The sequence below is a fragment of the Rhinatrema bivittatum genome, chromosome 4 (assembly GCF_901001135.1).
Source record: "Rhinatrema bivittatum chromosome 4, aRhiBiv1.1, whole genome shotgun sequence".
Lineage (NCBI taxonomy): Eukaryota > Metazoa > Chordata > Amphibia > Gymnophiona > Rhinatrematidae > Rhinatrema > Rhinatrema bivittatum.
Window position 1 is genome coordinate 482621943 of NC_042618.1, and position 21952 is coordinate 482643894.

The 21952-nt window shown below is 43.0% G+C and overlaps 1 protein-coding gene across 1 annotated transcript in view; it reads left to right on the top strand.

The window, feature by feature from the left end:
- Nucleotides 1–21952, top strand: part of KDM7A (lysine demethylase 7A) — a 320476-nt gene that overhangs the window by 152928 nt on the left and 145596 nt on the right. The window contains 3 exon segments of the mRNA XM_029597359.1: nt 13069–13156; nt 14314–14354; nt 14357–14419. Of these exon segments, the coding sequence (XP_029453219.1) occupies nt 13069–13156; nt 14314–14354; nt 14357–14419 (192 nt within the window).

Genomic DNA, 21952 nt, shown 5'->3' on the forward strand with positions numbered 1-21952 from the left:
TAGATCAGCCATCCAGCCAGCAGTCAGCAGAAGGTAAGGGGTCCCTGATTTTAACTTGGTTAAGGCTTTCCACAGGTGTGATATCCCTACTTTCCCCCTCCATTCAACTTGTAGGAGTTCTTTGATTATCTACAAAAGTCTTGTTAAGATGATATTTCTGTAACAAGGAGATGTCTTGCTTGAAGGTATGCGAAAAAGATTTTAGGAGAAAGTCTGTACTGTCTGCAAATCCTAGAAAGGAGCAACATTTCCCTGAGAATCAAGGAGCTGAGATATAGACGTTATGCCAAACAGGGCCCATTGACGCAAAATCGGGTTTTGGAGACCTGGAAGAAAGTCTGTATTGCCAAATAGACAGAGGTCTGTGAAGCATGCTGTATCCTAACGCACACAATTCCAGGCTTTACGCAAGGCTCCAACCAAAATATTACTACATAGAGATGGAGAGAGCAGGACCCTGCGAGCGTGGAGTATGAAAACAGGATTAAGTGGCTTAAGTAATTCGGTTTCTGCATCCAAGGGAGTAAATTGGGAGGTGTAAATAGATAGTCTCTTACATGACGCACAAGACAGGCCATGTATTCGGCAAGCGAAAGCCCCCTTGCTGCCAAGTGCCCACCAGCCGAGTTATTGCAATCTGTGCTCTCTTCAGTTTCTAGAGAAAACAAGAGAGCATGGAGTGAATCAAGCGTATGTCCCTTTTCTGAAGGGCTATGGGCAACGTTTTTAGGACATAAAGCCAGTGCGGCCAATTAATCACCTTAAATAGATTAATATGTCCTGTCACTGAGAGTGGCAAATCCATCCAGCCTAAAAGTTTATCTTTAAGGGTTTTTAGTAATGGGAGAATATTAAGATCATAAGTCTTGTCTAGGGAAGAGGACAGTTGAATACCAAGGTAGCGAAACGAAAGGGAAACCTCTGTCCCCATTGTGTTTGAAGATGCGCAGGGTAAGCCAAAGCCTCAGATTTTGACAAGTTGCGCTTAAACAGAATTGTAAATAAAAGAAAATATGTAACATCCCTTTTTTTTTTTTTTTTTTTAAATCATTCCTAAGCTAAAGAATCTTCTCTGTGATAACTGAAGTAGATGGGAAGGGAGTGAATAAAGAATCTGCTGGGTGCAAAATTATGAGGGTGTAGTCATGAATAACTATGACAAACATCTTTATTACAAAAGAATAAAAATATAAGGAAATATATTATGAGAGAAAGAAAAGGAATATGATCTAGCAAGTAAGCAATATAGCTAAGAAACAATTTTTAGGAATCTGGATAGAATTGCTTTAATTCACTACAGATCAGCTGTTGTATTCCATGTAGGAAAGACTGGTTCGGCCTTTAGGTTTTTTTTTTTCATAGATACAAAATGGGAAATAGTCCTTTTTGAATAAGGCCCATTGTTTTCTTGAATGGGATTAGTGTTCTTTGGTTGAAGACAGTACCTATACTCTCCAGGGGAGGGAGCACCAGTTGTCACAGCGTTAGAGAAGAAAATGCAGAAATGAAGCATTTGTCTCGGAAGATTACTGCTTAGCTTGCTTTCAGCTGAGAGGGAATTACAGGGGTAAAGGATCCTCAGTTTTGCAAATATTCTGATCTGCCTTGGTTAATAAACGGGTGCTTACGGCTTTTATTATTCTCCTATCTTTGTGTTGTATGTATTTTAAAATCTGTAGGCAATCCAGCAGTTTCTCTATTTAATCTCATCAGAGGTAGAGCTAGTAAATAGTTTTAGGTAGAGAGTGATTTATTTTTTGGTTTGACTGGATTAACACTATTTCTGGGTCTTTCTTGGGTTAAAAATGCACAGGATGTGAAGCTTACTTCCTCTCTGCTCCATATGCACCCACCCCACTGCTCCTTTCTTGTGTATTCTTTATAGAGAAAAGGGCCTGAAATTTCAGACTTTGCTCAGCTAAAGTGATCCTCAACCATTACTTAATACAATTCAGTAATTAATACCATATTTGTCTTGTTTGAGAGTCTTGACTAGATTGTAAACTTCACCAAGCAAGGATTGTTTCTTATTGTTTATCTACCCAGTGTTGTGTGCATCATGTACACTATATAAATGATTAATAGTAGTAGTTTATGTTCATGAAAAGATCTTGATTTGGGCTTCTCTGTACCCCTAGCCTTTTATCAGTGTTTGTTCCTGTTTGGTTTGCCATTCAAAGACATTATTATCAGAACACCTGTATCTTTTGATGGCCTTTGCCAGTAGTACAAGTGTTAGTAGAAAAAAAGGTTTCTTGGAAACTTTAGTGGAGATGAAACTGTGCTTCTGTTTGCAGAGAATTTTTCTGTGTGATTTATTTTTAAATACTGGCAAGCTGTTCAAATGAATTACTGATTTCATCATATACTTGGTATTTTAAATGATTCATATTACAAAGGATTTATTTTTAGGAGAATGGAGTTATTTTGATGTTTTAAGCACATGAACCAGTGAGATTTATAGCACTGCTAAATAGATAAATGTGGTCTCTTTATGTTAATGGGGCTTTCCTTTAGCAGAGAAGCCTAATGTTATAGTAAAGAATTTAAATTGGATGAAGTGTTCTTATCTTTAAAATCTTGGTTGGTGGAAAGAGGTGAAGAGATAAAAAAATGTAAAAATGAAAAACAAGCTAGCATATTGAGTTGCAAAGCCTGTGGCAGCTGTTCTTGATTTTGCGAGTTGTGGTTTTGTTGTATATATTCTAAACAAGTGTCTTACTGCAAACTACTTTTAAGTTTTGTTTTACTGATTATGTGGTATATAAATGTTAAAAATGCATAAAATAAATGAGACTGTTTTGCAATGTCTCACTTCTCAGATATTGTAACTCCCTAAAATGTTTCAGTATTATAAGATAAATCCTTGATATAAAATGATGCATCCTGTCTCTGCTGAATTACTTTCCCTAGGTCCTAAGTGAATTTCTCTAGCCCTCTTTTTCCCTTGTCCTTTACTGTGGAAGCTAAGAGAGGGGAAATCTGACCCTTTCCCTCTCCCCTTCTGAGTGGGAACCCAGAGAGAGGGCTCCCTTATACAAGCCAAGAGAGAGGAGTAATCATTTCAGATAGAAACAGAGAAATGTGATGGCATGAAGGTTGCTAGTTTAATAAAATGACAGGGAAACCTTTAAAGTATGCTTGGCTGCGTAAGTAGACGTATTCCCAGCAGGGAAAAGGAGGTAATATTGCTGTGTTTCTCCAAGGGCAAGTGGGATGGTAGTCCTGACGCATGGGTGACATCAGATCGAGCCTGATAAGGAAAACTTATGTTAAAGTTTTAGAAACTTTTAACTGAAGAAGATGCCAGGCACAAAATGCTTGAGATTTTTAAATTCGTGGAGCCTCCTAAGGAGATCGTGGCAGTCCAGTTACACAAAATCCTTAAGGAGTTGCTGCTGAGGATTTGGGAACACCCCCTTCACAATGCCTCCCATGAATAAGGTGGATGGGGTTTACCTTGTCCAAAAAGCTGCCGGATTCGATAAGCATGAGCTGCCATACTAATCGGTAGTGGTCGAATCTGCCCTCAAGAGGGCCAAGCGTGCTTGAACCCACTCCTCGGCGCTCCTGGAGAAGGACCACGGAGCTTTGCATGCTCTTGGGAGGAAGGTGTTCCAAGGCACCATTGTTTCCTGCATCGCTGTCCACAGACTCTACATGAGCCAATACTTGCAGGACATCTGGAAGCAGGTGCAGGAGGTGGCTGAGCAGCTACCTCAACAGCAGCAAGGCACCCTCATGTCACTGATGCATAAGGATTTGGAGTGTGGAAAACATGAGGTCTGTACAACCAACAATGTTTTTGAAACGATAATGAGGGTCTCTGCAGCGAGAATTGGTGCCAGCAGATTAGTATGTCTGCGGGTCTCAGATCTCAGACCAGAGGTACAGTAATGACTCGCTGACGTGCCGTACACTGGAGAGAATTTTCTTCGGAGATAGGGTGAAGGATGCTGTGGCCCAACTCCGGGACCATCATGAAACCCTTCCACAGCTCTCCGCCAGTACTCCGGATCTGTCCTCCTCAGCCAGGAGGCCATCAAGGCCAGAGCCCAGGAAGACTTTCTTTTGCCAAAGGAAGTACTATTCTCTGCCTCCTCGATCCTATATGCATCATCAGAGCTCCTGTGTTCGTTCCAGGCATCAGCCAGCTCTTCAGTCAACTCTGGGGATGGGGTTTTGACTGGGCCGTAGGGAACGTAAGTTAGTTGCCTGTACCCAGAATGTTGGACCCTCCAGTCAGGGCAAGCTGTGGTTCTTTTTGAACTTGTGGCCCAGTGCGTTTTTTCCATCATACGCTATGGGTACCAATTAAATCTATTGATGTCCCACCAAATTGCCCTCCGTCCATTTTGGGGGCTGGTAGCACATCAGGAGGTGCTGTAAGTGGAGCTCTCCTCCCTCTTAATGGCCAGAGGAGCCCATATCACCAGGGCAAAGAGGGTGAGGTTTCTACTCCAGTTACTTCCTGATTCCAAAGGGAACCAGGAGGACTCCGTCCCATCCTAGACCTGAGGTCCTTGAACTTTTCTTCTTTAGAAATTTGTTCAAGATTTCACTGGGCACCCTGATCTTTTAAATGAATCATCAGACCTGGACCAGGCATAATTGACCAAGCTATAGAAGATTTAGAAGAAAGTGGAACAACATCTGACCCACTTTGTGTACATAGTTTTTGATATCGTGACCAAAACCTTTTCTACTTCTGTCAGATCTTGGGGACTGACATGGGTGAGAGTGAGTGGCCTTCATAAGGATGTGGATGACCACCTGGTGGATGTTCACTGTGCTGGAGACAACTTGTTTGACAACAAGATGGACAGTTGCACTGTTTAAGGAGCATTAGTCCATCCTACAGTCGTCATCCGTGGTGGCAGGGGACAAACTGGCCCTAACCCAATGACAGTACTCTTCCTACAAGCATTCTTTCTTCCAAGCATGCCTCTTCTTTTTTTCGTAAAATTATTCAAGCATCAATCAAAAATCCTTTTAGATAGGAGTGGGACAAATCCAAATATAAAACAGCACCTCCCATTCTATAATACCCTGTGTTCACAGAAACTCCCCCAACAAAGGGTGCAGAGCAAAACCTTTCCTCTTACCACTCATCATAACATAATACTCAAATTCTGATGTCACCTCAGTAACAGCAACACAAACTCCCTCCACGAATATTGTATAATACAAAATCCTACAAAAAATGGACTCTGAGCCTATAGAAAACCGCCATATCATAACACACTAACTGCTAGACTCAAACAGTAAGAACCTTACCTATGAAAAGGCAAGACTGTAAATATTACACCACGTCCTAAAATACCTAATACACATCCTATTAGGAAAACAGAACAAATTAGGCTGCTATAGATCTCTATTTAGAAACTACATGCTAGCAGAATGTCTCACCTAATTGATACATGCAGAACACAGTTACTCTCTCCAAATACAAAATAGAGTATAAATATAATGTGCAGACAAAAACTGTACTGGAAACTACAAGAAGCCAGACTCTGTATGCAGTGCAACAATGAAAAAACAGAAATCTTACCATTCCTCATAAAACATGAAATACCATCAAGAAATATTAAATATTGTTAATAGTAAAACCATACCAATAAAAATATTTAAAAACTGACACACAATCCAATAATTTAAAACTCATTTAAATTAAATTTCCCAATCAACAATGAAATACTTCAAAACATCAGACACATCAAATAGCCAACAATAAAACTGAGGATTTTAAAATTCCTCACTCTTCATACCTGGGACCTTTTGATTTCCAGTCACCCTGAAATTGCTGTGAATTAGTAGAGATGGGGGGAGAGGGGGTGAACAAACTTTCTCTTCTCATACACACACATTCATTCTTACGCATCTTTCCCCCTCCCCCCGTCTCTCATACACACATGCACCTCCTCTGCCATACACACATGCGCTCTCGCTCTCTCACACTCACACAGGTGCCCTCTTTCACACTGACATACACTCCCTCTCTCACAAACACACATGCTTGCTCTGATACATACATTCTCTTACACAATGCTCTCGCACATGCTTCTTCTCTCAATCACACAGGCTCTCACACTGACACATACACTTCCTCTCACCTACATGCTCTCACACACACGTACACTCCCTCACTTTCATACACGTTCTCTCATACATACACATTCCCTCTGTCATACACACGTCACACACCTTGTTATCCCAGGGCAAGCAGGATGCTAGTCCTCACATATGGGTGACGTCAGACGGAGCCCTATCACGGAAAGCTTTCTGTCAAAGTTTCTAGAAACTTTTGACTGGCACACTGAGCCCACTGAGCATGCCCAGCATGCCATGATCCCTCGAGCCACAGGGGTCTTCCTTCAGTCTTCGTTTTTCCGCGCTGCTTTTTAGCATCGCGGAGCAGGAGCCCGGTGTGAATTTTTTCACACAACTCTGTCTAAAAAACAGGTTAAAATATCTTTTTTTTTCTCATCCCCACCTCTGGGTCTCTCTTCAACCACCGGCCGGTGAGTAGAAAATTTTGTTTCAGACTCTTTTTGTGTTTACAAAATGTTTAGTCAGATATCCATCGACTGCTGTTGCGATTATCATGGCCACAGGTTTTAAGAAATGTCCCAAATGTAATTGAACGATGTCGATTACTGATCCACACCTCGAATGTGTTCTTTGTTTGGGTCAATCCCATGATGTCTCATCATGTCCAAAATGTGCGGAAATGACCGCTAAAGGTTGAAAAGCACGTCAGGAAAAGATGGAACACCTTTTCCACATCCAGCTATTACCTTCTACGTCAATGTCCACCCATTCGTCTCCAGCCGGAGCGTCGAAAAGGCTGGTTATTAAAAAGCTCCATCTGGAGGGCTCGGGAGACCGGTAGTCACCGACCCCGTCCGCGGCATCGAAGTCAACGTCTGGGCTTGAAAAAGCCACGGAGTAACGTACAAAACATCGGCATAGACATTCTTCGATTCTGGAAGCCTTGTTATCGCCGGAGCAGTTTATAGGAGACACAGAGGCCTTCTACACCAAAGCGTTCCCCACCCCTAGGGGTGCCGGACATCGAGCCACCACTGCCACCATGTATAGCTGCTCTGCCTGCATCAGCTATTACGGAGGAACTGAGTGGATTCATCTGCCAGGCGGTGCGAGAAGCGGTCCAAGAATATTGACCATAGACACCGATGTCAATACCCTCGCTGAAGCAGACACCATTGTCTATGCGGTGCCATCCCTGAAGACAACACAAGCACCGATGCCATCGCCATCAACGTTCCCGATGCCGTTCCCTATGCCAGTACCCACACCGGGGACTCCAATGCAGCCAGACACTTCAATTTTTCAACCACTCATGGACAAACCCGATGCCCTCATCGGTGCTATGCCATCACAACCTCTTCCTACTAAGCCTGCAGGTGTAGAAGATACTTTTGGTCAGTTCCCACTCGATGAACCTCAACCAGGGCCTTCAGGACTTTTCAGACCAGTGGTTCAATCAGTATCACCGGGGTCTTCTCCTATTTCTCCTTCCCAACATGCACCATATGACTCCTGGGAGGAGAAAAACACAGATTCATCATCTGAAAGCCTCATGTCTGAGCTACCTCCTCCTGAAGGAAGAAAAAAGTCCCCATCAGAAGACTTATCTTTCGCTACCTTCATAAGATATGGCAGACACAATCCCTTTTAAATTAGTGTCAGAGGAGGGTACGAGACAACAAACATTAGAAGTCCTTCAATTCGTGGATCCACCCAAGGAAGTCCTAGCCATTGCTATCCACGAAGTCCTACTAGAGTTACAACACAGATTGTGGGAACATCCATGTTCCATTCCGCCAGTCAATGGGAGGATGGACACCACATATCTCGTACAGCATGTCCCTGGCTATAAGAAGGCACAACTACCACACCAGTCAGTAGTGGTCAAGTCTGCTCAGAAAAAAATCTAAAAGAGTACAACCTCATTCATCTACACTACCAGGGAAGGATCATAATTTCCTAGACTCTCTAGGAAGGATGTATAACAAGGAGCAATGCTTAATTCCAGTATATAGCGTCTTACTAGCTCTATATGACGCAATACCAGAGGAACCTCTGGAAACAAATGCAGGAGCTCACGGATTCCCTACCTCAGCAATACCAAGTTACAGCTCAGGCAATTGTCCATAAAGGACTAGAAGCTGGAAAACATGAGGTTCGTGCTGCATGTGACAGCTTCGAAACTTCTTCAAGGGTTGCAGCTTCAGGGATCAGTGCACGCCGTTGGGCCTGGTTAAAAGCCTCTGACCTCAGGCCTGAGGTACAGGATAAATTGGTGGACTTACCCTGCGTAGGCAGCAACCTCTTTGGGTCAAAGTTTCAGGACGCAGTGGCCCTACTTAAAGAACATACTGAGACACTGCGTCAGTTATCTGCGGTCCCTCAAGACTCTTCTTCTTCTTCAGCGTCCTGCCGCCAACCAAGAAAAGATACCAGAAAGCCGTACTACAGGCCAAGGAAATATTATCCACCGTCATCTAGGGGTAGATCTTCCCGACCACAGCAAAGATCTCAACCCAGACAGCCTAGAACTACTAGGCCCCAACCACCAGCACAGACAGGACCAGCTGCAGGTTTTTGAGGCAACGCCAGAGAACAAAAGCCATCTCCACAATCCCGACCCAAACATACCAGTAGGAGGTTGAGTCTCTTTCTACTACAACCATTGGTTTCAGATAACAGACCAATGGGTATTCTCAATAATATCACGAGGTTATCAAATCAATTTCCTGTCAATTCCAAAAGACTGTCCTCCAAAGCCTCTTTCGGTAAACGAAAATCACATCACTCATCTGCAAGCAGAATTATCCACCCTTCTGAGAGCCAGAGCCGTAGAACCGGTACCCCGGCCTCAGCAGGGCAGAGGATTCTACTCTGGTTATTTCCTCATTCGAAAGAAAACAGGAGGCCTACGTCCCATCCTAGACCTCAGAAATCTCAACAAATTTCTGCAGAAAGAAAAATTCAGGATGGTCTCTTTAGGCACAATGCTTCCCCTTCTTCAGACAGGAGACTGACTTTGTTCTCTGGACCTGCGAGACGCTTATGCTTACATTCCAATATTCCCTCCTCATCGCAAGTATCTGCGTTGCAGTTAGAACAAGTGCCAGTGAGATACCCCTGTTTTATTCTTCAGTGGGCCATTCAAAGCCAATGGGATAAGTTCTAAAAATCGTTATCCCACCAGACTTTTGTGACCCCCAAGATGAGTGCATACTTTTGTGGTGGACGAACTTGGAGGTTCTCAAGGTGGGGCCTCCTGCTGCATGTCGCAATCCATCATGAACATGTCTACAGACACCTCCATCAAGGGATGGGGGGCGCACACAGAAGCAACATAGACCTTGGCATTTTCATTGTCCAGAGCAGAGAATCATCTGCAGATCAACCTGCTGGAGCTGTGAGCTACCTGTTATGAGTGTTCACCTACCTGATGTTGGGCAAGAGAATTTTGATCCAGACAGACATAGAAACATAGAAATGACGGCAGAAGAAGACCAAACGGCCCATCCAGTCTGCCCAGCAAGCTACGCACTTTATCCTTTTTTTTTTTCTTCCTTTTTCTCTCTCCCACCTGTTACTATTGGCTTCCAGTACCCTCCAGCCCTAATTCCCCTCCACCCCACAACCAATGTAGACAGTCAGGTGGCCATATTCTACATGAACAAGCAGAAGGGGTATGGACTCGTATGCCCTCTGAGGATGCCCCCCCACCCCAATCTAATCATGGACCAGTCAACACAGCACTCATTTCCAGCAGTCCAAAACTGTATTGGTGGACTGCCTAAACAGTGCTGCAACCTCACAAGTGGTCCTTGTATCCAAAGGGTCATGGACAGTTTCTTCTGTCTTTGGGTAATACTGGTGATTGACCTATTCGCTTCAGAGGACAGCAAAAAGGTAAGTGTTCCTTCTCCATGCTTCTGAGAAGCTACAAATCATCTCCTGATGTTTTTTATGCTAAACTGGAGCACCAGTCTACTCTATTCGTACTTGCCAAGTCCTCTCATTTCTAGGACTGTCCAGAAGGGCATTCAGAACAAGACAAGATTTGATTCTCATGGCACCAACATGGCTGTGTCAAATGTGGTATCCATATCTTGTCAGTCTATCAGTCCAGCCTCCAGTTCTGTTGAGTTCTCTGATTCTCATCACTCAGTAAGATGACAGACTTAGTCATCCAAGCCTGCCATTGCTGGCCGCGCGGTTTGGATGTTGAGTGCACAGTAGTCGTCTTATTCCTTTCTAAAGAGGTGGAGTATGTGCTGATTTCAGCTAAAAAAATGTTCTACCAGAAGATCTATAGCTTCAAGTGGAAGCGGTTCTTGGCTTGCTGTGGAACCAGTCAGCTGGATCCTTTCTTCTGTGGCTAAAGATCCTTGCCTCAATATTTATTCCTCATCTCATACTCAGACCTAAAAACCTCTTCAGTTAAAGTTCATTGCAGCATATCACCAGCAGATGGAAGGAGCTCTGATCTTCTTCTGCTCATTAGATGGGGTAGCTTATATATTTTGTTTGAAGCTTTATTTTTATTTGTATGTTTATTGTATATACTATTAGATGTATTGTAAATTGCCTTGAGATTCACTGGAAGGTGGTAAATGTAGCAAATCATAATATAAAAGTTCTTGATAGGTTTGTGGCATTCCAAGCCTCTGGCCAGTAATCCTACAGCACCTTGCAAATGCAACATAATCCATCCTCTACTCATGAAACCTTTCGAACCTCTTAAGTCTGTGGGCTTTGAAGTTTCTTAACTGGAAAGTGGTGTTCTTGCAGCCTTCATTTCAGCTCAAAGAGTAATTGAATGCTGGGCTTGATGAACCTATGGTATATTTATTTAAAATTCTTCTATTCCACCCATACCACAATGTTAGAATAAGCGAAGTACAAATTAAAACATCAAACAATATTAAACTCACAACGCAAACAATATGTAAAATCACATTGAAGCATAAGCACTAAAAAGAGCTGCGCTTACATGTTTCTGGAACAATTTAAAATCTGCCAATTCATGAACATTGGGTAAACCATACCAGAGGGAAATGCCCTATGTCTGGTGTGCTGATGTACATCCTTTACGTGTGGTAGCGCTAAAAGCTTTCTATTTACAGAGCGCAACAGTCAACGTGGAACATACTCTACAAACAACTCAAAGATATTTTGGTGCCTGTTGATGGACCACTCTGAACATTAGGGTCAAAATTTCGAACCTGATTTGAAAATTAACTGGCAACCAATGGAGCTGATACAATAAAGGTGTAACATGCTCCCATCGCGAAGCATTGAGGACTAAACGCGCTGCTGTGTTCCTAATTGTAGGTGCTGGTTTCATGCTCGCCATGGCTGTAGTTTTTTCACAGCAAGGTGGTTCTGTGAACTCTCACTAAACTCCTTATAACAGTTTCTGCCTTCCACATTATCCAAACTATTGTGCTACTGCCTCTTTCTGAGTCTGCATCGCACTGAGAAGAAAAGGCTCTGCACTCCTTGGACTGCAAGAGAGAAACTCAACTTCATCATCAAGCTTCTCAGCCATACATTTCCTTTCATCCCAACAAGTTGGGACAGGCAGTTGCCAAGAGAACTCTAATTGGTTAGCGGATTGTATTGTGCACTGTTATGCACTGGCTGACTTACAGATTGCAGACTCTGCCAGGGTTCATCAGGTGAGAGCCATGGCAACTTCAGTGGCTCATCTCAGGGTTATTTCTTGTGAAGGTATTGACAAAGTTGCTACTTGGTCATCAGTTCGTACCTTCTCATATCATTATCTGTCTCAACATTTCTTGAAGTGATAGTAATTTTGGATAGGCTGTTCTCCCAGTAGTTCACTGGCCACTGGTGGGGTCCCATTTTTAGTAGCTGCTCTGCCATGCAACCCTCAGTTTGGGACTCCCTATGTGTAATAGCGAATTCATGCCAGTTTATCAATAGAAAAAGCAAGCTTGCTTACTGAGCTCTGAGAGCTGGGTCCCTATTGGTGCCGTTGGATGCCATCTATGAGTAATGGCCAATTTTGCTGTTTACCAAGTAAGCAAGCTTGCTCTTTCAAAGCCATCTTTGGGTAAAACGCTGTTACAAATACTGTCTGAAAATTTCTCCACTGGTTTGGAGGCATTCCCTCAGGTGGAGTTAAGTCAGGAAAGGCAAAAATGCGCAGTGTTTGTTTATTTAGATTCTGCTTTTCGGCAGAATATATTTTCACAACTTTACATGATTTAAGTGCAGAAATGCAGGCACAAATCTCTGGGGGCACTGCCTACATAGTTTTGCTTTATTGATCCAAACCCCATGAATAAAGGATGTCTGCAGAGTTTGCACCAATATAGGCAGTTTGATTATTGACCCTTAAATGTGCGTGTAAGATGTTTCAGGGTGATATTTGCACAGCTTGAAAATGAAGGTCAGTACAGCACTACCATGGCTGAACAGGAGGAGTTTATTAAAGAAAATAAAAACCTTCCATCTCTGTACTGAAAAAAAAGTCAAAACTGACATGGTTATTGTAATTATTCTGTACGATAAATTAGTTGTTGTTTAGGACCACCACTTGCAAATTGTGAGTGATATTGATATTTTTGAATTGCAGCCTGGCTGTGGCTATTCTGCTACACAGGTTGCTTCTGCTTGCCCTTCCCAGCTCATTGGTGCTAAACAAGAAGTGCGAGCATTTCTGGTCTCCAGGATTGTGAGCCAGCGCATGCTCAGTCCTCATAGGAGCCTCGTCCCTCTCTGCCACAGTTGTCCTTTGCAAACTGGTTTTCAGGATATTTATTTATTTAAAATAATTGTATATTCTGCCATGTCCACATCCAATGTGTATAAGGTGATACTACAGTGAACACTGTAGTATTCCCCAGTGAATATGCTTACACAGGATCCAAAATCCCTGTTATCCCAAGGACCAGACTTGGATATCTGTACTGGGGTTTGTTTAGGTATCTGTAGCCTAGTTTTCCTGGTCAGAATACAATCATTGGCTGCACTGTAATTCTGCTTTCATTACTGCAGGCTGGATTCATGCCGTCCTCACATCTCAAGATTGTATGGCCTTTGGAGGAAATTTTTTGCATAACCTCAATATTGGCATGCAGCTCAGGTTAGTCTCAATGTCCCCTTTTTGGGGGAAAAAAATAAAGTTGACTTTTTCCATTTCTTCTTAAGTAGGACATCCTTTAACAAGCTTTCAGAATCCAGATTGGACATACATAAATGGTGGGGCTGCAGTTCTGGTGTCCATTTAGATTCTGCTGTCTGGGAAAACACTTTGCAAACATCATTTCTCTTTCAGCAGGAAACAGGTCTTCTCAGACAGAGCTGCAGTCTTATGGCCTGCTCAAAAGTGCAATCACTTTTCAAGTGCCCAGGTGAACTAAGGCTAAACTGAGCAATGAAGAAAGCAAGCTCAAGGCATGAGGGCTGTCAGGACACTTGTGCCTATTGTCTCAGATGTAAAACTGTCTTCTAAACATACTGGGGCAGATTTTAAAAGGGTTACGCACGTAACCGAGAAAACTGGCTCCCGCGCACACCGGGCCTATTTTGCAATAGGCGACGGGTGCAAGCCCCGGGGCTTGAAAAAAGGGGCGGGAGTGGGCAGGGCTTAGCAGTCTGGGGACAGAGGCCTCCGGCACAGCGGCTGTGCCGGGAGATCGCGCAACCTACACCTGCCCAAAGGCAGGCGCAACTTATTTAACAAAACGTCGGGGGAGGGGGGCGGAAGGAAAGTTCTCTCCGTGGCCGCTCCGATTTTGGAGCAGCCTCTGAGGGAACGGGGAAAGCCATCGGGGCACCCCCTTGCGTGCGCCGACCCTGGACTTTATAACATGCATGTGGCTGTGCGCGCATGTTATAAAATCGGGCGAGATTTGTGTGCGCCGGGTTGCGTGCAGAAATCTGCGCTCGCGCAAACCTCTTAAAATCCGGCCCATTGCTTTTATTTATTACGGTGGAGTCCTGATAAAATTCTGTCTGTTAAGATGACATACTGGGTTTGTATCCTAGTTTCATGAAGTCCAACGTATCTTACAAGTGCAGCAGTCAGAATATGGGAAAGACTGTAGTTCAGTCTTGTCTTCTAGGATGTTCTTTTTGGGGGTCTGACTGGTGTCAGTACTTGGTTTGTCTTGTTTATCATGGCCTACATATTTTAATAATTATTTTTTACTGAAAATTATGAACAAATAGATTAAATACATTTGGAAAGTTTTGAGGCATGAATGTGCAATTTTTGTTTTGTTTTATTAACTTGTCTAGGTGTTATGAGATGGAGAAAAGGCTGAAAACACCCGATCTTTTCAATTCCCGTTCTTTGAAGCCATCTGTTGGTTTGTGGCCAAAAACCTGCTGGAAATCTTGAAAGGTAACTTTCCTTGCCACTTGAAGCCATTTCGTATTTGTCATGACACTGTTACTGAGTGCTTGGAATCTGTTGTATGTACCTGCCATGTGGATACTCTCAGCATCCAGAGGCTGCATTTCAGGATCACTGTGGATGGATTTCAATTCCCAAGTAGAAAGCCTTGATTTAAAGAATTGATTTTAATCAATTTTTGCATTTGTCCTTCATATTAAAAAGATGATGCATACTTATTGGTTGTTATAATCATTAAAACATTTTCAAACTAAACAGATCCTTTACACTAGATTGGTTATATATTTCTCCGAGGAAGAGCAGGATGGCAGTCCTCCCAGGTTGGCTGACATTATCTAATAGAACCTGGCCATGGAAATTCATGGCAGTTTTCTAGAACTTTGACTCTGCCTCACTGAGCATGCCATTATGTCACACCCATGCAAGGTCCCTTTACTTTTCTTTTTTGCCCATGGAATCTTCAGATTGCAGTTTTTTTTTCTCATGCTTCTGCGCCTTCAGGGTTTTTGCCAGATTAGCAGGATCATTGGTCATGGAGTCCTGCGATTTTGTTCCTCGTATTTTCCCTAGGTGGTAGTTTTCAGTTGGAGCAAAAGTAAAGTTCACTACGAACACTCTTTCCACTATAGCCAATTATGACAGCATAGAGTCACTGTAGCTTTCAATCACAGAGCACTACACGGCAGCATTTAGATCATTTAGATCATATTAGTTTGAAATCTTTCTTTCTTCCAATGCCCATGTTTATGCTCCCTGTTCAATGTAACTTTACCTTCTAAATTGTTGTTAATTGGTTTCCCCTAGTTCCATTGTAAACCGGTACGATAAGACCTCATCTTGAGCATCGGTATATTAAAGAATTTAAATAAAATAAATAATAAAAATGTCCGTTTCTTCTTTTTATGACTTGTGCATGTAGTACGTTACATTGGTGAAATACCCGATAGCCTTTTATTGTTTAATGCCATTTAATTTGCTCATGAGCTTTCATTATTTTTGTACACTGGTTCTCTTCAATCCTGCTGGTTCTTTATTAATATCACCTCTATTACATATTATATATACAATCTATGGCACCGAATCAAATAGCCATTTACTTTATCACCGGTTTCATACCTTAAATTTAATTAAATCATCTAATTACGTTAAGTATTTTTCACCATTCACGTATGCATTTTTGACTCATTGGTTTCAGAAAATATTTGGTTTTTAGATGTCCAGCAGTAGCATCAAGCACCATGTTTACTTCACTTTTCACATTTCCCCCCTCACTATTTAAATTTGCCTATTGATTAACTATCATTTTTATTTTGTTTTTTTATTTTCTTAGCGTTACTCATCCCATTTATTGACTAGATGCTGCTATGTTAATATTAATTAAGAAAAATAATTCAACACTTTTGATTCTTGAAAAGGTACATCTTTGCTACTTATTTCAATTCTTTGCTACTTATTTCAATTCTGTTTATTTACATCCTGTCTGTTCTTTTTATATATATTTTTTAATATATTCATTTTTATTTTTGTAATATTTATTTTATCTCATTCTCATTCCATTCTAGCCCCTGACACAGCCGTTGTGCGAAACTCGGCCAGGGTTGGGCTCTTTCATTACTGCAATTTTGTGCGAATAAAATATCTCCAGTCTAAGGTGACAGGCCTATCCTGTTCTTATTTCTGCCACCTGGCTTCGACAGACCATCTTCGGATTTGTTTTTTGGGTCCCTCATATCAAGTGACGAAGGGCTCAGCTTTATTGGCATAATTATTCAACTTCAGTATGTCCTCACTTTGTAAGATCTTGGCTGGTCTCAGTGTGGGATATAGTGTCTATAGATAGCATAACAATTCTATATCCCAATACGGGCATCTTGATCTGAAACATCTTCTGTGGTTTGTATGTTGTCAAATAATGGCTTAGATATAATCTAGCCCTGAATTTTTCTAAAACAAAAATGGATCATACAATACAGTTTTTCCTAGCGTGTACCAGATGGACTCAGGACCAATGGATATAGTGTGCTCCTGATAGCAGTTGGAGACTGAGTCAGATTTCAATCTGACGTCGGCACTACATATACCCGTGCAGGAAGCTCTGCTCTTCAGTATTTCTCAGTCTCCTTAGCAGTTTGGGACCCTACACACGCTTGCACAGCATTAGAAAATCCAAACCAAAGAAGAGAAAATTCCAAAATCTTACCTCTACAAGACTAGCCCCACTCTCCTGCAGTGATACCTAAGGGTCCCTCCCCCAGTTGAGAATTCCTGAGGTGATTTCCGAGATCCCTCAGAGGTAAGCCTCTGTCTGGTAGCTGGTTCCTAGCGTGGACTTAGCCCCCAGGAACGGGAGTGGCTGAGATGCAGCGAGTGCAATACAGAGCGCGACGGTGAAGGTTTTCCCTCACTTCCTGCAGGCCGGAGACCGCCCGGCACGAGACCGGGAAGCGCCGAGACAAGGTAAAGTAGAAAACTTTTCTTAAAGTCTCCGAGGCTTGGATAGCCGCACAGATCCGCCCTCCCGGTGGTCTATCCTATCAGGTTGAACAGCCCCGTCTGGGCTAGACCCTGATTTGGTACAAGGGTCCTCCTTCGTGCAGACCCTCCGGGGGGGGGGGGCCACCATCTTGCCCGCCTGGTCGCCGGTGCCATCTTCTTCCCCCCCCCTTGATTGCTGTATTTGTCTGCACAATTGAATCGTGCGCACAGTGGCAAGCGGGCGCATAAACTACTTGTGCGCAAGGCAGCGTGCACACAAACCAGTGCGCATAGTGGCACGCGCATTTATCCCTAGTCGTTTCGTTTAAATGAAAGGCCGATATCACCTTTGGTAGAAAGAAGGATGAGTTCGTAGTAAGACCTTATCATGGTGAAACTGTAGATATGGAAAGTTGATTACCAGTGCCTGTAGTTCACTTATTCTTCTCGCTGAAGTGATGGCTACTAAGAAAAGGACTTTCCAGGTTAGGAACTTCAACAAAGAGGACATGGGTTCAAATGGAGGATTCATTAATGCTTCGAGGACTAGATTAATATCCCATGGAACTACTGGCTTTTTAATGAGTGGGTGCAGGTGAAGCAAGCCTTTCATAAATTTGGAAATTAAAGGATGAGAAGAGATGGAGCAGCCGTCATCTGTGGCATGATAAGCTGCTATAGCACTGAGGTGAACTCTGGACGTTATTGCTAGTCCTGAAAGAGACAAGCTGTGCAAATAGGTTAATAGTGTCTTTGGAGGACAAGAAAAGGGGTGAATTCTTCTGAGGCTGCACCAATTAGAATCTTTTCCATTTGAATGCATAATTCCTTCTGGTGGAAGGTTTCCAGGATGTAATAAGAACTTCCTCGATGCTTGGGGAGAGATCCAGTGAACTTAATATATGCCGTTCAACCTCCATGCTGTCAAGTGAAGGGAGGACTGCATGGGGTGAATCAGACTCCCTCCGTCCTGTGAAAGGAGAAAAGGGGTCTTTGGCCAGTTGCATTGGAGGATTGATTGAAAGATGAAGATATGCATACCATGGTTGTCTCGGCCATGCAGGAGCTATGAGGATTAAATCCGCTCTGTCCGCAATACATTTTTGGATTATGCACGAGATTAGAGGTATGGGAGGGAAGGCATATAGGAGGCTGCTCCCCCACGAAATCAGGAAAGTATCCTGCGACATCCTGTGTATGCTGGGAAGAAGAGAGCAAAATTTTTCTACCTTTCGGTTTTCTTCTAATGCAAACAGGTCTATCTCTAGAGTACCCCAGTGTGCGAAGATCCTGTCTGCTTCTGTCTTTTTTTAGTGACCGTTCGTGTGGGTGGAAAACTCTGCTAAGTTTGTCCACCCTTGTATTTGCAAGACCCGGCAGGTATGATGCTTGAAGAAAGATCTTGTGTTCCGCCACTCCCATATCTGAACTGCTTCCTGTAGCCTTGTGAGATTATACTCAACACCTATTGGTCCATGGTAATTTTGGACCATTGGGGATGAAACAAGGATAGTCTCTCCCCCCCCCCCCCCCCCCCTATGTGTTGTTTTGTTGTGGAGAGTGCGTCTAAAAAGATTGCTTAGGTCATTGTTGAGAAGATTGTGGTTTTTGTTGTCTCTGGGATCTCTGACGTGGTCTTTGACCTTGCATTTGAGACTGAGGTCTTTGTTTTTGGGAAGGTAGTTGTCTAAAATTGGATTGGTATGGTTGGTAATACCGGTACGGTCTTCTATAGTAGGTATCCCCTTTTTATATTGATTGAAGTAGCGACTGGATGTGGAAGGCGTGTCCAAGGGAGATGCTAAGGACTGAACCGCAATATTTTGCTCTTTTATTTGGGAAACTGTTTCCCTGAGCTTTTCTCCAAAGGTAAATTTTGTAAATCTGTCATGAATATCGTCTCGTATGCTGCTGGCATGGAGCCACGCCAGACGCCTATCGGAGATTGAAGTCTCTGACCTAGCAGATGTGTCAAACGCTTCGTACGCTGTTCTCAATAAGTGGCGTAAGCCTTCTTGTAGGTCTTGAAAAGGCTGAGGCAGTGGAACATCCCCATGGTTAGCAAGGGTTGAAGCTGTTGAGTTCAGTTGAATAAGTACTGAATGATATAAAATTGGTGCTGGTTAATGCAGGAATTCAGCATTGAGTTTTGATAAATTTTCTTATCTAAATCATCCAAAAGCTTATTGTCCTTTCCTGCAGGCGTGTTAGAATATAATCTATTCTTCTTGACCCTTTTCATCGCCGATTCCACCACTACCGAATTGTGAGGAATCTGGACATTGGAGTAGTAGAACATTTTTTTGCATCCTATATTTCAGGTCTAGCTTTCTGGAGGTGGGAGTCAGAAGATGCGGAGCATCCCAAGCTTTCTCCATGAGGGCTTCCAAAACTTGGTGAGGAGGAAGAGCAGTTTGTTATTTAAAACTTTTTATATACCGACATTCATATGCACATCACATCGGTTTACAAGCAACAGGATTAATAAAACATGATTTAGACATGCATTAGACAAAGGAAACATTTTTCCTGCATCTTCTGTTTTCATGTAAACTTGTATGATTTATATATTATACAAGAATGTCTGTATATAAAAATTAAAAATAAATAAATTTAAGAAAGTGAAAAATAGTTACATGTAACAGGGAGATGGAAGGAACAATTTGGGAGGAGTAGAGGAAGTAAAAGGGTCCAGTGGACCTAGGTAAGGCGATTAGAGAAGAGATTTAATATTAACTATATTCAAAATTAACTAAATGTAACTGATTAGACTTCTAGGTTCTTTGAAAGTGGGGTAGGAGGAAGGGGGGGGGAGAGGGAAGAAGATGCTCTTGAAAAAGGGTAGGGAGGGCATAGTTATGTATAGGCCAGTTTAAATAGCCAAGTTTTTAGTTTTTTGTTTTTTTTAATGTTTTTGTACAGTGTTCTTGGCGTAATTCGGGAGGCATAGAGTTCCATATTTTTGTCCTGCTATGGAGAGCGCACGTTCTTTGGCGATGTGTTGGGTGTGAGAGGGTGTAGACAGGGATCCTTTGTAGGTGGCTCTGGTGGGTCTGTTAGATGTATGATAGTGCAGGGAATCATTAAGCCAATGAATATTCTGGTTGTGCAGAGTTTTGTGGATAATTGTGAGGGTCTTGTGAAGTATTCTGGAGGGGATTGGGAGCCAATGGAGGTCTCTAAGGATTGGCGTGATATGATCTATTTTGTGGGGAGTTGGTGAGGATTCTAGCAGCAGCTGCGTTTTGCAGCATTTGGAGAGGTTTGGAAATTGCGGGAAGGCCTAAGAGTGTTGCAGTAGTCTATCTTGGTAAATAAAGTGGCTTGGAGACAGTTTTGGAAGTCTTTGTGATGGAGGAGGGGTCTTAGTTCTTAGGACCTGCAGTTGTAGAAGCAATCTTTATTAGTGGTGTTGATAAATTTTTTAAGTTCAGATGGCTGTCAAGACACCTAAATCCCTAACATGCTGGGGAAAGGAAAAGGGCTGATCTGAGGGAGGGGGGGGTTGTGGTGGTCTGGGGAGATGAAAAGTAGCTCTGTTTTTTGTTGTGTTTAGGACGAGGTTGAGTTTAGTTAGGAGGTGGTTGATGGAGGTGAGGCAGTTTTCCCAGGTCTTGAGAGCTTTAGGTAAGGATTCCGTGATGTTTCAGCTGGAACATCCAATATTTGAAGGATTCCCATCACCTCAGATCTTGGGTCTGGTATTTTTCGAGTTGATATATTAAGAGCTAATCCTAACTTTTTAAGGAATTTAGCATATGTGAGATCTTCCGGTGGTGAAATAGGCTGGGAGTGATCCTGTGGAGGGGGTCCAATGGAATGCCAGTCGAACTGCCCGGAGATGACGGCGGAGAGAGATTCGGGGAGATGTTATGGGTAGAAGATGCAGGAGAATTTGAATGTCATGGAGACGTTAGTCCCTAAGGTGAAGAAGGAGAAACATGCGGAGATGCAGGATCTTGTGGAGCTGGTAGTGCAGGGTTGGGATCTGATGGCAATCCTTGGAAAAGCTTTTGTAACACAAGTGAATTGAGATATTGTCTCCTGGGCTGTTGGAGCTGAGGTTGAGTAGGTACCATGGCTGTTTTTTTGGACTGCTTGATAGGGGTCTTAGGAAGTGTCGGCTGTGGAGATCTTGGTCTCTTCTTAGAGTGGTGAGGAAGAGAGACAATTTCTGGTGAGGAGTCCCAGCTCCCGTTGGTTTCGTCAATTATAATATCAGAGAATATTGATGAGGGGGAGTGGTGACTCCTGCATGGAGATGTAAGATGCTGAATAGTAGATCTGGAAGAAGATGGTGCACCAGATGGAGGTATAATGTGTTTTGGTCTTTGAAGATGACTTATGTGGTGCATCATGTGGGTCCAGTTTTTGAAACTGGCTTCTCTGGTTGAGATTGAGAAGGTTTTTGTTTGAGCCTGGTGCTTCATTTTTTTTATGTGTCGTAGAGATCAACGCTTTCAAAGGTATTGACGCATGCGCTGATTGAGTCATGCGAGGCAGAGCAGTTGGAAGCGATGTAGGTTTTGACGACGCATGCGTCTGGCTCGGCGCTGCACTCGATGCACGAGGTATGGACGCTGACGCAGTCTTCGGCGCACGGCTCTCCGAAGCCAAATGTGCGCATCGTGGAGCCTCAGACTGGGGCTTTTGCTTTCCTGGAGAGGACTTAAGGGGGCATATGAGTGCCTCAACCTCTCCATTTTTTCATCCCTTTGATGTCTTGCCCGTGGGAACATCCTGCTGCAGTCCTTACATGTGGCTTGGTCATGGTCGGGACCAAGATATAAATAACAATTATGTCCATTGGTCACCAACATGATCTTCCCACATGAGCAATACTTAAAGCCTGGGCTCTTTGGGCATTTTCTTTATTTATTTTTTCTTTAAGTTGTTGTCGCTTCAGTCTTCTGAGGAGTTGGAGAGAGTAAACAACACGTCCTTGAAGTACTGCGGAAAACTAAAACTGAGGAGAAGCTCAAGCATGGGAAGCCGAGGTCATGTGCACTTTAAAGCTCTTCGAGCTAAGAGAGTAAGCTCTACCTC